We start from the raw sequence: 20,145 nt of genomic DNA, 5'->3' as shown, positions 1-20,145 counted from the left end.
CCTCTCCCCAGCCCCTCTCTCTGAAAATAAATAAATACAGCTTTAAAAAATAATAAAATAAAAATTAAAAGAAATTAAACTTTAGCAATGAATACAAATTTTTCTAATTTAAACATAAAAACCAGCAACTGTTTTCAGTTCCACAGTCACATATGTATTAAATGGCTTGCTTTTTACTACCAATTTATCAAAAACAAAAAAACAGTCATTTGTTACATAACTATTACATTGCTTTTTGTTTGTTTTGTTTTGTTAAATAATCTCTACGCCCAAAGTAGGGTTCGAATTCTTGACCCCAAGATCAAGAGCTGCATATTCTACTGAGTCAGCCAGGCACCCCTATTTTATTGCTTTTTAAAATAAAGCATTTTGGATGCACCTAGGTGGCTCAGTGGGTTAAGCATCCAACTCCCGACTTCAGCTCAGGTCATGAGCTCACAGTTTGTGAGATTGAGACCCATATTGAGCTCTGCACTGAGCATGAAGCCTGCTTGGGATTCTCTCTCTCCTCTCTTCTGTCCCTCCCCTGCTCATACTCCCTCTCTCTCAAATAAATAAATAAACATTTTAAGTAAATAAATAAAGCATTTAAAAATTTTTTTTAATTTTATTTTTGAGAGAGACAGAGTGTGAGTGGGAGAGGGGCAGAGAGAGTGGGAGACACAGAATCCAAAGCAGGCTCCAGGCTGTCAGCACAGAGCCCGATGTGGGGCTCGAACTCACGAGATGGGAGATCATGACCTGAGCTAAAGTCAGATGCTCAACCAACTGAGCTACCCAGGCACCCCTAAAATAAAGCATTTTTAAGTAACCCAAGTGTTCAATATATCTTTAACCAAAATAATAACATGTCATTATTCCTTTAAATAATTTAATATAATTTACCTTTAGTTCCATCCATAATTCCACAAAGAAAGAAATATAATGATCTCATTCCCATTTGCTGCAATAATTCATAACCATGATATAAACTAATACAAATAGCAAACTCTCCCTCGATAATGCCTTGTTGTATTCCCTAGAAAAACAAGCACAGACCAAATTTAACCAAAGGAAGAAATAAAGATACATGTTCTGTGTAGAATTTACTGCTCTATTGAAGGTCTACCTATAGAATATCATAGGACCTTGCTTTGGAAAGGGGCCAGTGTATTTTCCATATAAAATCTGTGCCTTTATTTTTTTTAATTCAATACGAAACTTACACTTTAAAGAGAATAAGTGAAGGAGAGAAATATGTATCATATACTGTTTCTCATTATAGGTAAATTATTAGCAGTATGTATATTCATTTGTTCTTTCAAAACTATTTAACATATCAAGCATGGAGATAGATATTTGGGATATAATGGAAAATAAGTCACATACTGGCCTGTCCTCATAAATGTTACTGGCACCAGAACAGAATTTAATCAGACAGTTTAACACTAACATTTCACACCACACATACATACCATAGTAACATGTGACACTGTCTTAGCACCAGACACTGTTTTAAGCACATCACTTACACAAACTCACTTAATCTCAACACCTGGGAGGTAGGTACTATGGTTATGCCCATTTTATAGATGAGGAAACTGTAGAGCCAGTATTTGAATCCACAAACTCTGGCTCAGGGTACTTGTGCTTTTAACCACTACTCTCAAGGAAAAGTGAAATATGTATTCCTTTAATGAGAACATACAGCAGGTGTAACTATGTAATAAGGTAAGAGAGACCACTGAAAATAGATTTTTATTATTTTCCTTTATTCAAGATAACTATTATTCTGGACCTTACATTCCTAGTAGCATTTAAGATCAATAAATAGCAATAGCCATTTTAAATGTTCACAGCATAGTGATAAATGCCCTAAAATGGCACCCCAATTACCTGAAAGGGTAAAACCCTGTCTCTACAAAATATAAACTCTCATTAGTGAGATCCAAGTTCAACAGGTTCAGATTTAGTACTTAAAATTTAAATGAACCTTTAACTCCTAGCAGAAATTTAAACACATCCTATTAAAGTTTAGTATAATATAATGTAATTTTACAGAAAAGTTTCCCTTAGTGGTTCCCCCAGATACTATGAGATAAAAATCAGTATTTCTCGGTGTAATATTTAAAACCATTCTTGTGTGCACACAACCTAGACTATCATATCTGACTTCCTCGATCTTTTACCTCAGCCACAATGGCTAGTTCACTGACTCCTTCATACCATCATTCAATGCCTCTGTTCTTTTGCACATGCATTACCTCTCAGTTCAAAGAATGACTCAGTGCCTTTTTGTACTTGTGAGCATCTCTTCTAACTTTGGACCTAGCTTGATGGGTATGTTCCTATCCATCTAATTTTTTCCTAAGAAGATTAGAAATAAGAAACTTACTATGATGCTCTAGGTGAAAAGTTAGTTAGAATCTACCCTCCCATAGCACTTTGATTTTGCAACACAGAAATGAACTAAAATACCAAGTCTTTATTAAAAGTTAGAAGATAAAATTAACTTAATTCAAAGCATTAAGGTGCATTCTTGCTAGATTTTTTCATGCTTTTATGAACTACATATACATAAATCATATCTGAATTCTTGATGAGCTAATATATACCAAGAAAACAACCATTATTTACATTTTATCATAGCACTAAAACTTAATCTCTTCAAAATTAATTTAAAAATACCTACCACAATATTTGGAGATGGGTTTTTCCTAAACTGATCTCTTGCCAAAATTAACTGGTATTTTGTTAGATTAGGGATATCCCTTCTCATCAAAACATTCCTCTGAATCAAAGAACTGGCAAATGCTTCCAAAACCTGCAAATTTCAATGAAATTTAGTTTAAGCTTAATTTAAAGTCCTTTTTCAAGGGGCGCCTGGGTGGCTCAGTTAGTTAAGCATTTGACTTCAGCTCAGGTCATGAGCTCACGGGTGGGTTCGAGCCCCACATCAGGCTCTGTGCTGACAGCTTGGAGCTTGCTTCGGATTCTGTGTCTCCCATTCTCTCTGCTCCTCCCCTGCTCATGTGCTCTGTCTCTCTCAGAAATAAACATTAAAAAAATAAAGTCTTTTCTCAAATATAATCATTTCCTCACACATTAAAATAGAAGTCATATATTAAATGAAGTTTGTCTTACGTTTTGAAGTAAACACAGCAAAATAACAAAACTTAAGAATACTTAACATTTATCCCCAGAAAACATCCATATGAAAGTCAGCATAACCAATTACTAGATCCAACTATAATTTAAGAACATATATGTTGGGGTGCCTAGGTGGCTCAGTCGGTTGAGTGTCCGACTTCAGCTCAGGTCATGATGTCACAGTCTGTGAGTTCAACCCCATGTCAGGCTCTGTGCTGACAGCTCAGAACCTGGAGCCTGCTTCAGATTCTGTGTCTCCCTCTCTCTCTGCCCCTCTCTTGCTTTCTCCTTCTCTCAAAAATAAACATTAAAAAAAATTTTTTTAAATAACAAGACATACATGTTTATCTGTGTATTTCTTAAGTCCCTTTCCTCCCCAACCCACACACACTATAATCTAAGCACAATTAATGGAAGACTTTTAATTTCTCACTGATGCATCTCAATATGAAGAACAAAGTCTGGCATATAGGTAAATATTTGCAGTCTGGCTGACTAAATCAAAATGCCTTGAGTACATTCAATGTGATTTGTTGATTCATTCTTTCAAGAAATATTTATTAAGCACCTAGTATATGTCAAGCATTGTCCTAACGGCTGAGAATTTGTAGCTGAGACAAATGAAGTCACTACTTTCATAAAAACGTATATCCGATGAAGGGAAGCAAAGAACAAAGAGTGAACAAAGAGATAAATGTACAAGAACCTAAAACACAGTAATACTATAGTTTTTGAGGGAAAGGTAAACAAAGATAGTCTCTCTGAAGAGGTACTATTGGAACCGACATGTGAATGCTGACAGGTTTTGAGGAAAGAGCCAGAGGAAACAGCATTCGAAAGGTCCTGATGCAGGAATGAGTTTGATGGCAGAGGGAAGGAAAACAGAGACTTCCCGATGAAGACCTACTACAACAATACAGTTGTATAAAAGTTTAAACTTTTGCCTGATTCATATTTCCTAAAATAGGGCAATTTAGTAGAGTTTTATTTTTCCTCCCTTCCAGTTTTGCTGATCATAATACCTACAGAAGTACTCTAAAAATATCACTAAAATTAAATGCCTACTATATGTGTTTATAAAAATTATAATTTTTAGATCCTTATAAATGCAATGATTTTAATCATGAGAAAATGTATTAGTATTAAGGAAGTGATTATTACATCAAAATAAAAAGCTTCCAGGAGCTCCTGGCTGGCTCAGTTGGTATAGCATGCAACTCTTGATCTTGGGGTAGTGAGTTCAAGCCACATGTTGGGTGAAGAGTTTACTTTAAAAAAATAAATTGGGACACATGGGTGGCTCAGTCAGTTAAGCATCCGACTTCGGCTCAGGTCATGATCTCGCAGTTTCTGAGTTTGAGCCCCACGGTGGACTCTGTGCTGACAGCTCGGAGCCTGAAGCCTGCTTCAGATTGTGTGCCTCCTTCTCTCTCTGCCCCTCCCCCACTTGTGCTCTGTCTCTATCAAAAATAAATAAATGTAAAAAGAGTTAAATAAAAAAAAATTAATAAATTAAATAAATAAATAAATAAATAAATAGGCATTGCAAAGGAAACCATAGTCAATGATATAGTAACATCGCATGGTGACAGATGGTAGTTACAATTGTGATGAGCATAGCAAAACATATAAACTTGACAAATCACTATTTTGTACACCTGAAACTACTGCAACATTTCATGACAACTATATTTAAATAAATTTTTTTTTTAATTAAAAAGGAGATGAGGGACACCTGAGTGGCTTAGTCAGTTAAGTGCTGGATTCTGAATTTTGGCTCAGGTCATGATCTCACAGTTGTTAGTTCGAATACCCTGCTTGGTTTTCTGTCTCTCTCTCTGATCTTCCCCACCCTCAAAAATAAATAAATATTTTTTTTTAAGTTAAAATTTAAAAAAAGAGATGATTACTTGAAATTCTTTGCCGTATCTTAAATTAGTAATGCTTCAAATTTGTTACAATTTAAAAATATTAACCATAATCCTATAGAACTTTTCTTTAAAAAGACTTATTAAAGGTTAAATGATAAATGAATATTTTGGTTATCTATTTCTGCATTACAAAGTACTTCAAAACATAAGAAATTAAAACAACTGGGGCACATGAGTGGCTCAGTTGGTTAAGCGTCTGATTTTTGGTTTCAGCTCAAGTCATGACCTCACATTTCATGAGTTCAAGCCTTGTGTTGAGCTCTGTGCTGACAGTGTGGAGCCTGCTTGGGATTCTCTCTCTCCCTCTCTGTCTCTCCTCAGCTTATGTACATGCATGCTTTCTCTCAAAATAAATAAATTAAAAATTAAATAAACTCAATTAAAAAAACATTTACTCATGATTCTAATTCTTCAGATAAGAATTCAAGCAGTAATGCTAAGTTAGTGGTCAGTTAAGCTTCCAACTCTTGATTTTGGCTCAGGTCATGATCTCACAGTTCATGGGATAGAGCCCCATGTCGGGCTCTATTCTGGTGGTGAGGAGCTTCCTTGGGATTCTCTCCCCCACCCCCCCGGGCCCTCATCAAATAAATAAATAAAACTTAAAAAAAAATAAAAAAGAATTCACTAAGGGCTCAGGTCCAGACACCACAGTAACAATGAGCACACCTAACACACAGATCTTGGTTTGAAAATACCAATCTCCCATAAAAGGAACAAGAATTTCCTGGAGAAATGGTCCATTCCATGGCTGGGACACAAGAAAAACTTAATGAGAATGAAACATCTTGTGATGCCAGAAAGTTAAGCATTAAAAAAAACAAAAAGGCACAAGCCCAAAAACCACAAGGAGCTCTAAATGGCCAAAGCTGAAGCAATATGAGCAACAAAATTAATAATGACAGTATTAGATTGTAGTGCACAGAGAAAAATAAATACCTATTAGTCTATATTGATACAAAGAACTGAATTAGTAAATGAAGAAGAAACAGGTCTTCATTATATAAGAATTCAAGTTGACAATATGAAAGAATTGAGGAAAAGGAGAAACCGTAATTATGCAAACAGAAATAACTGTAGCAGGCAAGAACCATTATTGCATGCTAAAATTGGAGGGCACAGGCAAAAACCTCTTTGATCTTGGCCACAGCAACTTCTTACTCAACATATCTCCGGAGGCAAGGGAAACAAAAGCAAAAATGAACTACTGGGACCTCATCAAAATAAAAAGCTTTTGCACAGCAAAGGAAACAATCAGCAAAACTAAAAGGCAAATGGAAGAATGGGAGAAGATATTTGCAAATGACATATCAGACAAAGGGTTAGTATCCAAAATCTATAAAGAAATTATCAAATTCAACATCCAAAAAACCAGTGAAGAATAATAATCCAGTGAAGAAATGGGCGAAAGACATGAATAGACACTTCTCCAAGGAAGACATCCAGATGGCCAACCGACACATGAAAAATGCTCAACATCACTCATCATCAGGGAAATACAAATCAAAACCACAATGAGATACCACCTTACACCTGTCAGAATGGCTAACATTAACAACTCAGGCAACAACAGATGCTGGCAAGTATGCGGAGAAAGAGGATCTCTTTTGCATTGTTGGTGGCAATGCAAGCTGGTGCAGCCACTCTGGAAAACAGTATGGAGGTTCCTCAAAAACCTAAAAATAGAACTACCCTATGACTTAGCAAATGCACTACTAGGCATTCATCCACGGGATACAAGTGTGCTGTTTCAAAGGGACACATGCACCCCCATGTTTATAGCAGCACTATCAACAACAGCCAAAGTATGGAAAGAACCCAAATGCCCCATCAATGGATGAATGGATAAAGAAGATGTGGTATATATATATACAATGGAGTATTACTCGGCAATCAAAAAGAATGAAATCTTGCCATTTGCAACTACGTGGATGGAACTGGAGGGTATTATGCTAAGTGAAATCAGTCAGAGAAAGACAAAAATCATATGACTTCACTCATATGAGGATTTTTAAGAGACATAACAGATGAACATAAGGGAAGGGAAACAAAAATAATATAAAAACAGAGAGGGGGACAAAACAGAAGAGAATCATAAATATGGAGAACAAAGTGAGGGTTGCTAGAGGGGTTGTGGGAGGGGGTATGGGCTAAATGGGTAAGGGACATTAAGGAATCTACTCCTGAAATCACTGTTTCACTATATGCTAACTAATTTGGATGCAAATATTAAAAAATAAAAAAAAAAAATTATATAAATAAAATAAAATAGGCCAAAGTATGTTGAGAAATAGGACTTTCAAGTAGTCTCACAGTATCTCCCCAATGGAAATCTCTATACTATTTGTGCATATTTCCTGAAAATCTAAAACTACTGTAAAATAAAATGTCAAAAGTCAAAAATTCTGTCAGGGCACTGCAGGGACAGCTAATCTCTGCTCTTTGATGTCTAGAGCCTCAAATAGCTGGAGGTTAAGGGTTAACATACCTCGACTGGGGTCATATGTCTATGCCTTCGATTCTAGCTATCTACTGTTTCCTCATTTCTCCTGAACATGGCTTAGCTGAGTTTCATCATGGCTTACTTAGGGTTTATCACATTCTGCTGGTGAAAGTGAGTCACAGAGACAGTCTAGATTGGAGGGAAAAGAAAATGCATCTTCTCTCTCCATGGGAGGAGTGTGAAAAATCTGCAGGCATCTTTAATCCATAACAATGAAGATATGAAAACAAAATGTTCTCTTAGCATGATACTAATTATGAACTATAGAAAAAGAATGTGTTACCTCAAATTTTTCCCATTGGATGTGATGACTGTCTAAGCAATTTCTCAATCACTGTAATACTGACAATTGGCCCAGATAATTCTTTGTGGTTGGAGGTCTATCCTGTTCATTACAGATGAATTAAGCAGCATTCTTAGTCTCTACATATTGGGTTCTACTAGCAACTGTACCCTTTCCAGTTATGACAACCAAAACTGTGTCAAGACTGCCAAATGTTACCAGGTGGGCAAAACTGCCTCCAGTTGAGAATCATTGCTGTATAAGAGACCCAGGAAGAAAATACTGAAAATATATTTTCTTATAAAGAAGCTTCTGGGGGCGCCTGGGTGGCTCAGTCGGTTAAGCGGCCGACTTCGGCTCAGGTCATGATCTCGCGGTCCGTGAGTTCGAGCCCCGCGTCGGGCTCTGTGCTGACAGCTCAGAGCCTGGAGCCTGTTTCAGATTCTGTGTCTCCCTCTCTCTGACCCTCCCCCGTTCATGCTCTGTCTCTCTCTGTCTCAAAAATAAATAAACGTTAAAAAAAATAAATAAATAAAATAAAGAAGCTTCTGTTTACATCTGGACATGTATTCTAAGTGTGTTCACTACATGAAAATTCAGTGAGCTATACACTTAGGTTTTCTATGCTCTGCTATTTATACGCATGTGTGTGTGTTTTAATAGGTGTATTTTAAAAAATAAGGTTGGGGGCGCCTGGGTGGCTCAGTCAGTTGAGCGTCCGACTTCGGCTCAGGTCATGATCTCACAGCTCGTGAGTTCGAGCCCTGCGTCGGGTGCTGTGCTGACAGCTCAGAGCCTGGAGCCTGCTTCTGCTTCTGTGTCTCCCTCTCTCTCTGCCCCTAACCCACTCACATTGTCTCTGTCTCTCTCAAAAATAAATAAACAATTAAAAAAAATTTTTTTTTTAATAAATAAAAAATAAAAAATAAGGTTGTTATTGGCTTGTAGAAATGGTCCATCATTTTATATTTCCTCTTTAACTAATAGTAACTAACAAAACAGGGTACTCATTCCAAAAATATTAATTTCAAAGAATATTTCAAATACTAATGATATAAAATGATATAAATATGTAATATGCTCACACCAGATTCTACAAAATAAAATACATTATCAGTTCATTCATCAAAACCCTGAATTGTGATACAAATATGTCTTACCTGGATATATGCCTTTTGGATGGCTACAAGTTCTTCACCAAGGGGAACAACTAGCTTTTCAACTCGTCTTTCATGAGAGTACGGCAAAATATCTGGAGAATCTTCAGAACGAAGTTCTATCTGCCCAATTCGTAGGTTAGTAATAACCTGTTGAACAGCCTACACAAAATCAAGTATGATTATAATTATATTACATGTTAAATTTTTAGTTTAGGCTACCAACAAAAATAAAATAGTGGTAAAATTCATATTAAACCTTTTTTAAACTATAATAGTGGTACAATAGGAGGATAAGGCTTTGAAACATCTTTCATGCAGCCTTTCCAGCCAAGCATCTAAAAAATAAGAATATTAGTAAACATCCAATAAGTTCCTCAAACATATTTTGCACCTTTCAATGGGAGTGATATATTCCTTCATCTACATCTTATGAAGACTCAGACAAAACAGAAGCTTTAGATTAGCAAATAAATCACCAAAACATTATGTAACATAGTCAATTTTAGAGCCAGAACTACAACCCAGATTTCCTTGTTTTCTGGCAAACACTTTTGTCCAATGGTGTGTGTGTGTGTGTGTGTGTGTGTGTGCAGAACAGAGAAGTCTTGTTACTGTTAAATGACACAAACATATCTTAGAAGCACTTTACAAATTGACTTGTTAAGAAATTGAGGAGATAGGGTATATGCTACACTAAATTAATTATTGATAAATTAGAATATTTTCCAGTATATATAATGTGAATATATTTCTGGATATACTGTACTTCTAAATTTTCTTCACTGAAAGCTTATACAAAAGTTGAATTGTAATTTCAGGGAACTGGAGCAAAAACATAAATTCAAATACTGACAGTGTGATCAAAGTTGAAAGAAAGGGGCACCTGTGTGCCTCAGTCGGTTAAGAGAATCTTGATTTCAGCTCAGGTCATGATCTCACAGTTAGTGACATCGAGCCCTAGCACAGCACAGAGCCTGCCTAGGATTCTCTCTCCCCCTTTCCCTGCCCCTCCCCTGGTAGTGCTCACGCACGCACACTCTCTATCTCCATCTCAAAATAAATAAAATTTTTTTTTTTAAAGTTCAAAGAAACTTAAAGACTCCACCGAAAAACTTAGAATAAATGAATTCAATAAAGTTGCAGGATACAAAATTATTATACAGAAATCTGTTGCATTTCTATAGACTAGTAACAAAGAAGTAGAGAGAGAAATGAAGAAAATCAATTTACAACCGCACCCAAAAGAATAAAATACCTAGAAATAAATGTAACCAAAGAGGTGAAAGACCTATTGCAGCATTATTTACAATAGCCAAGGGGCGCCTGGGTGGCGCAGTCGGTTAAGCGTCCGACTTCAGCCAGGTCACGATCTCACGGTCGGTGAGTTCGAGCCCCGCGTCAGGCTCTGGGCTGATGGCTCAGAGCCTGGAGCCTGTTTCCGATTCTGTGTCTCCCTCTCTCTCTGTCCCTCCCCCATTCATGCTCTGTCTCTCTCTGTCCCAAAAATAAATAAACGTTGAAAAAAATTAAAAAAAAAAAAAAAAATACAATAGCCAAGATATGAAAGCAACCCAATTGTACCTCAATAAATATGTGAGATACCTCACATACATGTGATATATATATACACATATATATATAGTGTGTATGTTACACTCACACACATACACACTGATTATGCAGCCATAAAAAATGAAATCATGCCATTTGTGACAACATAGATGGAATCATGCCATTTGTGACAACATAGATGGACATGGATATACTAAGTGAAATAAGTCAGAGAAAAACAAATGCCATATTATTTCACTTATATGTGGAATCTAAAAATCAAAACAAACAAACAAGACTCTTAAATATAGAAAATGAACTGGTGGTTGCCAGAGAAGAGGTGGGTGGAGGAATAGGCAAAATAAGTGAAGTACAAACTTCCAGTCATAAAATAAGTTACAGAGATGACAAGCACAGCATAGGGAATATAGTCAATAATACTGTAATAATGTTATACAGTGACAAATTGTGACTTTAATTATTGTGGTGAGCACTGAGTAATGTATAGAATTGTCAAGTCACTAATGTGGGACACCTGAAACTAACATAACATGTCAACTATACCTCAATGATAATTTTTTTTTAAAAAAGAATTGAAAGAAAGAATAAATGAACAAATGTGGGGGTGGGGGGCAGGGGGGAGAATCTGAAAGTGTCTAGAAATTAAGAGCTTTATTTTTATTTTAATGTTTATTTATTCTTGAGACAGAGCAAGAGAGACAGTGGGAGAGGGGAGAGATACAGAGGGAGACAGAAGATCTGAAGTGGACTCCAAGCTGATAGCAGAGAGTTTGATGCGGAGCTCGAATTCATGAACCATGAGATCATGACCTGAGCCAAAGTCAGATGCTTTACTGACTGAGCCACCTGGGCGTCCCAAGAGCTTTTTTTTTTAAAGCTAGAAAAGCCTCATAAGTTTTCAAAAAAACAAACAAAATATAATTGCATGTATATATTAGTTTTTAAGTAAGGTCTACCCCCAATGTGGGCCTTGAGCTTACAATCCTGAGATCATGAGTCATACGCATTACTGACTGAGCCAGCCAGGTGCCCCAAACTAAATATAATTTCAAATTATATTTATATAAATGTATTATATAAATTTATATAATATCAATTTAACAAATCATATAAAATCAATTTAACAAATTTATATATTATCAAATTATATAAATAGAATTTCAAATAAAAAATACTCTAGAACAAGAATCATATCTTAATCATCTTTGTATTCGCAACATGTGGTACAATACATAACATAGTACACTACAGTTACTGAGGGTCCACATAATCTGCAGTAGAATTATGACCATTTTATAAAACTGAGTAAGACATTAATATTTTAACATTTATTCATTTTTGAGAGTGAGAGAGACAGAGCATGAGCAGGGGAGGGGCAGAGAGAGAGAGGGAGACACAGAATCCGAAGCAGGCTCCAGGCTCTCAGCTGTCAGCACAGAGCCCAATGCGGGGCTCGAACTCCTGGACCGCAAGATCATGACCTGAGCCAAAGTCGGACACTCAACCGACTGAGCCACCCAGGCGCCCCAAGACATTAATATTTTTAATCATTCAATAAATATTTGAATGATTCCCACAGGCCAGGCATTGGGTTGATAATACAGCTATGACCAAGATAGACATAATCTCTATAATCATATAGCTACTATTTTCACGGGGGAAAAAGACAACAAATAAATGAATAAGTAAAAGAATGACATATTATGATTAAGAACAAAAACACACACACACAAGAGGAAATCACAACATAGGGAGAGCTAACTTTTGATAGCTTAGAGTGAAACTTTATGAAGTGTAACATTTCAGCAAAGACTTGAAAGATGACAAAAACCATCAAGCATGGGGGCACCTGGGTGGCTCAGTCAGTTAAGAGTCCAACTTCAGCTCAGGTCATGATTTCTCAGTTCATGAGTTCAAGCCCTGCATCAGGTTCTCTTCTCTGCTGTCAGCAGAGAGCCTGCTTCAGATCTTCTGTTTCCCTCTCTCTGCCCTTCCCCCTGCCCACCCCCCCGCCCCCACCGGTTCTCTTTTTCTTTCCCAAAATAAATAAATAAACTTAAAAAATAATAAAAAATAAATAAAAACCATCAAGCATGTTTAAAGAGATTGGGGTAAGATCAGAGACAGTACAGAAATTTCTGAAAAAATATCAAGGCTATGAACAGAAGAAAAAAGTCTTACAACTTGACAGGATTGAAACTTAACATAGAAAGTCTTCAAAACTCAATACAGTAGACCATTCAGAGCTACTAAATTAGAGTGTCATGAGATGGGGTTCAAAATCTGCACTTTTATCCTCCTTTAATAAAGGAAACCAGAGCTCCCTGGAGAAATGATTCCATGGCTGGGACATGAAAAATATTAAATGAGCATAAAATATCCTGTGATGCAAGATGGAAAGTGTTCACAAGGAAAAAAAAAAGTGCATGTCCAAAAGAACATAGGTGCCATCTTAAAAGAGCTCCCAATGGCCAAAGATGGAATAATCTGAACAAAAAATTAATAATGATAACACTGGAATGCAGCCCATAGATAAAAATAAACATCTATTAGTCCATATTGATACAAAGAATTGAATAAATTGGAGAGAAGAAATAGCTTTTCACTAAAATAAATATCTATTAGTCCATATTGATACAAAGAATTGAATAAATTGGAGAGAAGAAATAGCTTTTCACTACAAAAGAATTCACATTAACAAATGTAAAAGAAATGAGAGAAAGGAAACAATGATTAGGAAAATACCACAGAAATTGCTATTGCAAGCAAGAACCATCATTGGAAAACAGAGAGGATAACAGTAATTCTAAAATGCAGAAACTGGGAAGACATCACTTTAACCAAGTCAAAATTAACAGCAATAGCCGTAACACAAATCAACATCATGTATTCTCTGATACCATGCCCTAAGAAAGGTACGGTATCACTTCTGAAGTATTCTTGCCAAAAAGGCATAACCTCACTCCAATGTTTTCATTAGAAAACATCAGACACACCCAAACTGAGGAATATTCTACAAAATAACTGGCAGCTACTTTTTTTTTTTTTTTAATGTTTAGGTCTTTTTTTTTTTTTTTTTTAGAGAGAGCATGCAAGTGGGGAAGAGGGGGAGAAAGGGAAAGAAAGAAAGAGAGAGACAGAGAGAGAGAGAGAATCCCAAACAGACTCAATGCTTAGTATGGAGCCCTACGAGGGGTTTGATCCCATGAACCATGAGATTATGACCTAAGTCAGAAATCAAGAGTCAGATGCCTAACCAACTGAGTCACCCAGGTGCCCCTGGCATTTACTCTTAAAAGCATCAAGGTCATGGAAGACAAGAAAATACTGAGGAGCTACCACAGATAGGAAGGACTGACACATGACAACTAAATGCAATATGAGATCCTGGACCAGACAGACCCTGGAACTGAAAAGAACAGTGGTGGGTAAAGTGACAAATTCAAGCAAGGTCTACAGAGTAGTTACTAGTATCGTACCAATGTTAATTTTCTGGTTTTATCAATTTTATTATGGTTCTATGTTAACATTAAGGGAAGCTGAGCAAAGGATAGAGATTACAATTTTTGCAAACTTCCTGTAAATCTAAGTTATCTCAGACTTTATTTAAAAAAAAATTTTTTTTTAATGTTCGTTTATTTTTGAGAAAGAGAGCACAAGCAGGAGAGGATCAGAGGAAGAGAGAAACATAGTATCTGAAGCAGGTGACCAGCTCTGAGCTGTCAGCACAAAGCCCAACATGGGACTCAAACTCGAAATGTGAGATCATGACCTGAGCCAAAGTCAGATGTTTAACCAACTGAGGCACCCAGGTGCCCCTCAAAATAAAACTTTAAAAGAACCCTGAAAATATAAACAATTTAAAAACCACTTATACTATGTACGAATTTAGTACTTTTAACAAACTACTTTAGGTTTCTTATGTACACTCACATCTGAAAACTACTAATGTAGAAAAAAACTCCTCCAACCAAGGTAGGCATGTTTACGAAATGCAGTCTTGATGTCAAACTAAATACTAGAATGGCAAACTGATCTGGCCCCATACAAAAGTTCTTATATTCTCAACTGTTAATAAATGGAAAGACATTTTACTTACCTTTATATCACTACCTGGTGTGGCACTAAGAGCCAAGATTCTAAAATGATCTGTGTATTTGACTAGTTCTCTCACAACCTTAAAAAAAAAAAATTTTTTTTTAATTTCATCTATCCAATACAAAAATATCAGTGATTGTGTTAAACAAGCTATTATATTGTTCCAATGTTCTATTATCATTATTCCTTATTCAGAGTATTGATGGGCTAAGGGATGGAACTATCATTAGTCACATTACCTGAAAAGCAAATAATTCAAGTTCATACTCTACACCAATCAAAAACACTTTAGGGATTCTTATATACATAAAGCTACAATGTCAAGGCCTAATTAGATGCAAATCGAAATAATGAGAATTCAAGGGCAAATGAAAGAAGGAGAGTCTACTCTCTGTGGTCTGGGCCACAGTTTAGCTTTACAGCTATATCCGTATACACACTTATCAGATTAAGATAAGTCATAACATAAAAATGGAAAAAAAATACCAGTATGAATTTAGATTTGAAATGGAAAAAAACAAAATGTTTTAGGAAAAGACTTTAAAAACCCACCTCTCCTTTTAAATTCTAACACATTTTCTCAGTGGCACCAAAGCATCATTCTAGACTTTGCAGTATGATTTCAACCCACCCCTTCTGGTATGATTAATATTGGATATTTCACCAGATACATGTGGTCCTTATATAGGCAAAAGGACCCCTAAGTAAACTCAACTGCAGGAACAGCTCTCAGTACCCCAGATTTCCACCTTAGATATAGGAAACAGTTAAATCAGATTATCTAAAAACTGCTCTTATTTCAACCTATGTCAAGGATGAATTCAATGAGATACTGAATTTGGACTAATCTCAAAAAACATTATTTTTTTTTAATATAATAGAGAATACAAAGATAAAATATCATACTTAATGTAGAATTGTTCTAAAAACTGATGCAAGACAAAATGTCCCTAATACACTATTCTTATGAAAGCGGGATTCTCAAGCATTTTGTAGAAGAGGAAATGATGCTGTGTTTGTAACCCAGGAAGCTACATTCTTCATGGACTTGGTGTGCCTGTTGGACTCTATAATATTCAATACAGCGTAAACACTAAGGGGTATTTGGATATTAATGAAGTCAGTGTATGTCTCTTTGTACTCAATAAAAGCATCAATATTGTAATTAAAAAAAATTAACAATGCTAGAAATTTTTTGCAAATAAAATAAATGAGTTAAAGTTGCTGAGTATTAGTAAATCTACAAAGTAAATTCACAGACTTAAAATTTTTAAATGCCCCTCTCAAGCAGAAACATTAACACACTGGATATTAACTTGGAAAGATATTAATAATATATACATATACACACACACAGATATATATGTGTGTGTGTGTGTATATATATACATATATATATACATGTATATACATATATATACACATACATGTATATACACATATATATACATATATACATATATACACATATACATGTATATATACATGTACATATATATACCCATATATATACATATATATACATATACATGTATATATACATATACATATATACATGTACATATATATACCCATATATATACATATATATACATATACATGTATATATACATATACATATACACACACATATATATGTGTGTGTATATATATATACACACACACACAGATATATATATATGTGTGTGTGTATATATATATATATATATATCCATTTCCTTCTTAAAATCAACTCTAAGAAAGAGGACTATTCTCTTCAGAAGACAACAAAGAGATATAATACAATAACACGTAAAGTCCCCAAGGAAACTACAAATGCACAAACTGGCAGTAAAATTCATCTCTTTGCACTAAATAAAATCAATTTTCACTTGTATTCTTACTCTATACCTTCTCCCTGATATCACCAGCTTATAGTTTTAACTACCTACCACCTATATGCTGGTAATTTCCAAATCTGTATCTCCAGCTCAGAACTCCCCACTGAGATTGAAAGTTGTCTCCCACTGCCCACTGGGCCTTGATAGCTAGATTCCTCACAGACACTTCAAACTCAACAATCTAAACTGCACTCATCTTTCCACAGTACCCAAATCTTCTGTGTCTCCAGAACTGTCCATCTCGACTAGAAGCACAATCTTCCAAGTCAGACAATTGGAAGTCATCCTAAATTGCTCCTCTCTCTCATCGTACACTCTACTTTTAGTCTTCTCTCTTCTAATCTCTTTTAAATCTTAAGTATCACCCCAGTAAACACTTTTCAATGAGTCTCCACTACCTACATCCCCAGTGTCCTACAAACAACATTCAAACTGCTAAGCATAAAATACAAATGCCTCCATGACCTGGACTTCAAGTACCTCTCCAGCCATATCCCACCTCTTCACCTCTGTAGTTCATATTCATGTGCCTTCAACAGAAGGCTCTGTGTTAGGTATGTCCCATACATTATGTCAATCATTCTTGGTAACAACTCTTGACAGTTAAGTATGATTTTTACCTAGCTGCCAAGGAATGATACTGCATATACACTACCAATCTTTGGATTATTATCTTACTTCCAAAACTCACCCATAACCTTATTTTGGATCACTGCCTCAATCAGGACTAGGCTTTCATCATCTACACCTGACACTAATGGTCTTGTCAAGGATTAAAAAAAAAAAAAAAGACAGCACAGACACTGATTTGAATGAAGTAGTTCCTATCATCATCTATTCGGAAATAAGAGGCTGTTTCATAATGATAATACATCAATAACTTCCATCAAGAAGTAGTCACCAAAATACTCGTTAACAATATATTCACAGTACAAAATACTTTTAAATAAAATATTACCTGGCAATAAGCATAGTTTCCAAGAGCTTTATGAGCTTCATCAATAACTAGACACTTTATTTCAGCAGCCGGACAAGCTCCTCTAGAAAGATCATTTACCATGACTTGAGGTGTAAGAAAAAGGACTCTCTTACTGCGCCATATTTCCTTCCTGGTTAAAGCTTGAGTAGATCCTGTAAACAAAAGTGACATCCTACATTCTAAACACCAAGGCTATTATCTTTAAAATATTTATAAACAATCTGGCCTAATTTCAGAATGCAGCCCTGCTTGGTAATCTGCCTTCAGACAAGAACAATTTAACAAATCACGGAAATGTTACGTTTTAAACTCTGCTGTGACCCAAATGTCAACGCTGGCTAAAAACAACAAAACTAGCCTGTCTTTAGAGAATTCCTACCAAAATGGCATAATAGCTGCAGAGAAGTACCTTCTTCAACTGGGAAATCTTTCTGGGGAAGAAAGTCAGAAAACCTCATGTTCACTTACCAATGGGGTATACACACATAATCAATCGCTTCAAAATGCTCAAACTACGGGGAGTCTCTGAAAATTGAATAAATCAGCCCTTTTCGTTAGGGCCAGACTTGCTATAAGTAGATAATGCCTTAAGGGAGAAGATGTAAAATACGGATATTGAGATCTGGGTACTATTCCACATGGGTCAGGAATTCCTTTACTTCCATTTCCACCAGAATGCGTGCTCTTAATTTCAAATTAGCCCATTCTTTCTAAAATACCTGTCATTTCGGCCATGTGGGACTGCGGGATACCCATCACTCGGTAGCAAGCCTCTATCTGCTGTGTCACCAAAGGTTTCGTGGGGGCCATGAAGACCACCTTGCCGGAAGGAAACCAGCGGTAGAAATTGTACATGACCACGGCGGCAATAAAGGTCTTTCCCAATCCAGTCGGCAGACACACCAGCGTGTTGCAAAACAGAGAGGTCCGGGCAATGTGTAGCTGGTAGTCCCGCACTGGGCAATTAGTTGGGTAAATCCACAGGGCGCCCGCTGAGGTGCAGAAACCGCCATTCTCTAGACTCAGCTGCCGCTCTGCCTCGTACACTGCAACCAACAATACATCATCGTCCGAATCCGGCGGAACCTCGGCAACCTCTACCGCTGGAGGACAACGTGCCCTGGAGATGCCAGGGCTCTGAGGCCGCTCAGGTCCAGAGTTGCAAGCCGGAGCCCCTACGGATCGAGAAAAACTTGAGCCCCACGTCTGGAAAAGCGTTTTTTGCCGTCCGCTCATTAGGCCGACAACCACCAAACGCTTCTCTCGGACACTAGCAGTTGCAGCAGCTCAACCGCCATTCGGCTCCACATCGGTTACCTTCGCACACAACAGTGGAACGTGAAGGCGGGACTGCAGCCGGTTCATCTAGTTGAAAATACCGCCACTGAGTTTGCGTTGGAAATATAATTGGCTGGCTTCCCGGAAACTCTCGCGGCCTCCCGGAGACGCATGCGCATTGTTAAGGAGTTAGCCTAAATGTGGTCCGTAGTTAATTTCTTTACAGACTCTAAATCTAAGTTCCGTTCCCAAGGACTGTGTGTGTCCGGGCCTCATCGCTCAAGTGATACTGCTTAAAAAGATAAAAATAAATAACCTTGAGATACTAGGAACAACAGATACCCATATTTTTGTGAATTTAACGTTTTTGAGCGTCTAACATTCCTTATTGGCTGTGTTTTTAAATCAGAAGATGAGGTGAAAAGGATTTAGGTAGAATTAAATATCTAGTCTTATTTCTTTATCCAAACTGAGGAAAAAAAATGTCTCTTTTTCACAGTATTTGGAGAGTCAACCCGTTATGTTAATAGTTTTATCGTTAAGAGTGAATGGCTTGGTCCTACTGTATTTATCGGGAAATCCAAAAGAAAAAAGTTAGAGGTTTTCCTGATACTCCACCATTACATCTTCATAAATGATACAGAGCAGTAAGCGTCAGTGTGGCATTATTCTATTCTAGCAATAGCTTTCTACGTCAGACTTGGATATGATTCCCGACTTCTCCACTCTAAACCTTGGCAACTTGGAGTAACCTCTCTAAATTTGTTTCCTCGTGTATTGAGAAAAAGTACATTCACCTGAGGTTGTTTTGAACATTGATAACGTCACCCTCATCAGCAAGCGTGCTTCTTTACATCGTTTTATTTGCTCAAGTTTCTTGAACTTGCTTTTAGACAAACTTTCTCGTGTGTTTTTATTTCTTGGGCAGGGAAAGTGAAAAGTTGTATTTTAGTTTAATTTGTGTGACTTTTAAAAGGGAGATGGTGGGGCATATGTTGTTCTGATGGACAAGCCAATTTAGGTGTGAATTTTTAGGCTAAAACTAGATAGAATGAAATTAGATTCTGACTGCTGTTGTTTTCTTGAACCAGGTAATATACAGGCCTTAAAGGCATAGAAGCCCGTCGGTAATACACAAATGGGAGTAATGGCTAGTAAATAAAAATCACTACCAACTGTGATCACCTCACAATGGTTCCAATTAAGAGCAGATGACAGTTTTAGGTCATCCGCTTTGTCTGCCACAAGGACTCCATCAACTGGTTTATTCCCGGACTCAACAAAGAAGCCCTCAAAGCACAGCCTTGACGTCACTCAAGGACCGGCCCCAAT

The 20,145-nt window shown here is 36.6% G+C and overlaps 1 protein-coding gene across 3 annotated transcripts in view; it reads right to left on the bottom strand.

Annotated features, from left to right (window-relative positions):
• The window catches only part of FANCM (FA complementation group M), a 70,455-nt gene extending 51,280 nt beyond the window's left edge, over positions 1 to 19,175 (bottom strand). Inside the window, exons 1-6 of one of the 3 annotated variants that reach the window (XM_019451909.2) lie at positions 18,255 to 19,175; positions 17,515 to 17,687; positions 14,678 to 14,755; positions 9,007 to 9,165; positions 2,672 to 2,803; positions 886 to 1,018 (exon numbers count right to left, since the gene is read on the bottom strand). In XM_019451909.2, coding sequence (XP_019307454.2) covers positions 886 to 1,018; positions 2,672 to 2,803; positions 9,007 to 9,165; positions 14,678 to 14,755; positions 17,515 to 17,687; positions 18,255 to 18,771 — 1,192 coding nt within the window. In that variant the 5' untranslated portion in view covers positions 18,772 to 19,175. The remainder of the gene's footprint in view (positions 1 to 885; positions 1,019 to 2,671; positions 2,804 to 9,006; positions 9,166 to 14,677; positions 14,756 to 17,514; positions 17,688 to 18,254) is intronic. The other 2 variants (XM_019451908.2, XM_019451907.2) reach the window with 2 other exon arrangements.
• Between the last annotated feature and the right edge of the window lie 970 nt (positions 19,176 to 20,145).

This window comes from Panthera pardus, unplaced genomic scaffold (genome assembly GCF_024362965.1).
Source record: "Panthera pardus isolate Hobbes unplaced genomic scaffold, ASM2436296v1 HiC_scaffold_24, whole genome shotgun sequence".
In the NCBI taxonomy this organism is placed as follows: domain Eukaryota; kingdom Metazoa; phylum Chordata; class Mammalia; order Carnivora; family Felidae; genus Panthera; species Panthera pardus.
The sequence above is the reverse complement of the archived record's forward strand: the minus strand, read 5'-3'. Positions and strand labels throughout refer to the sequence as shown.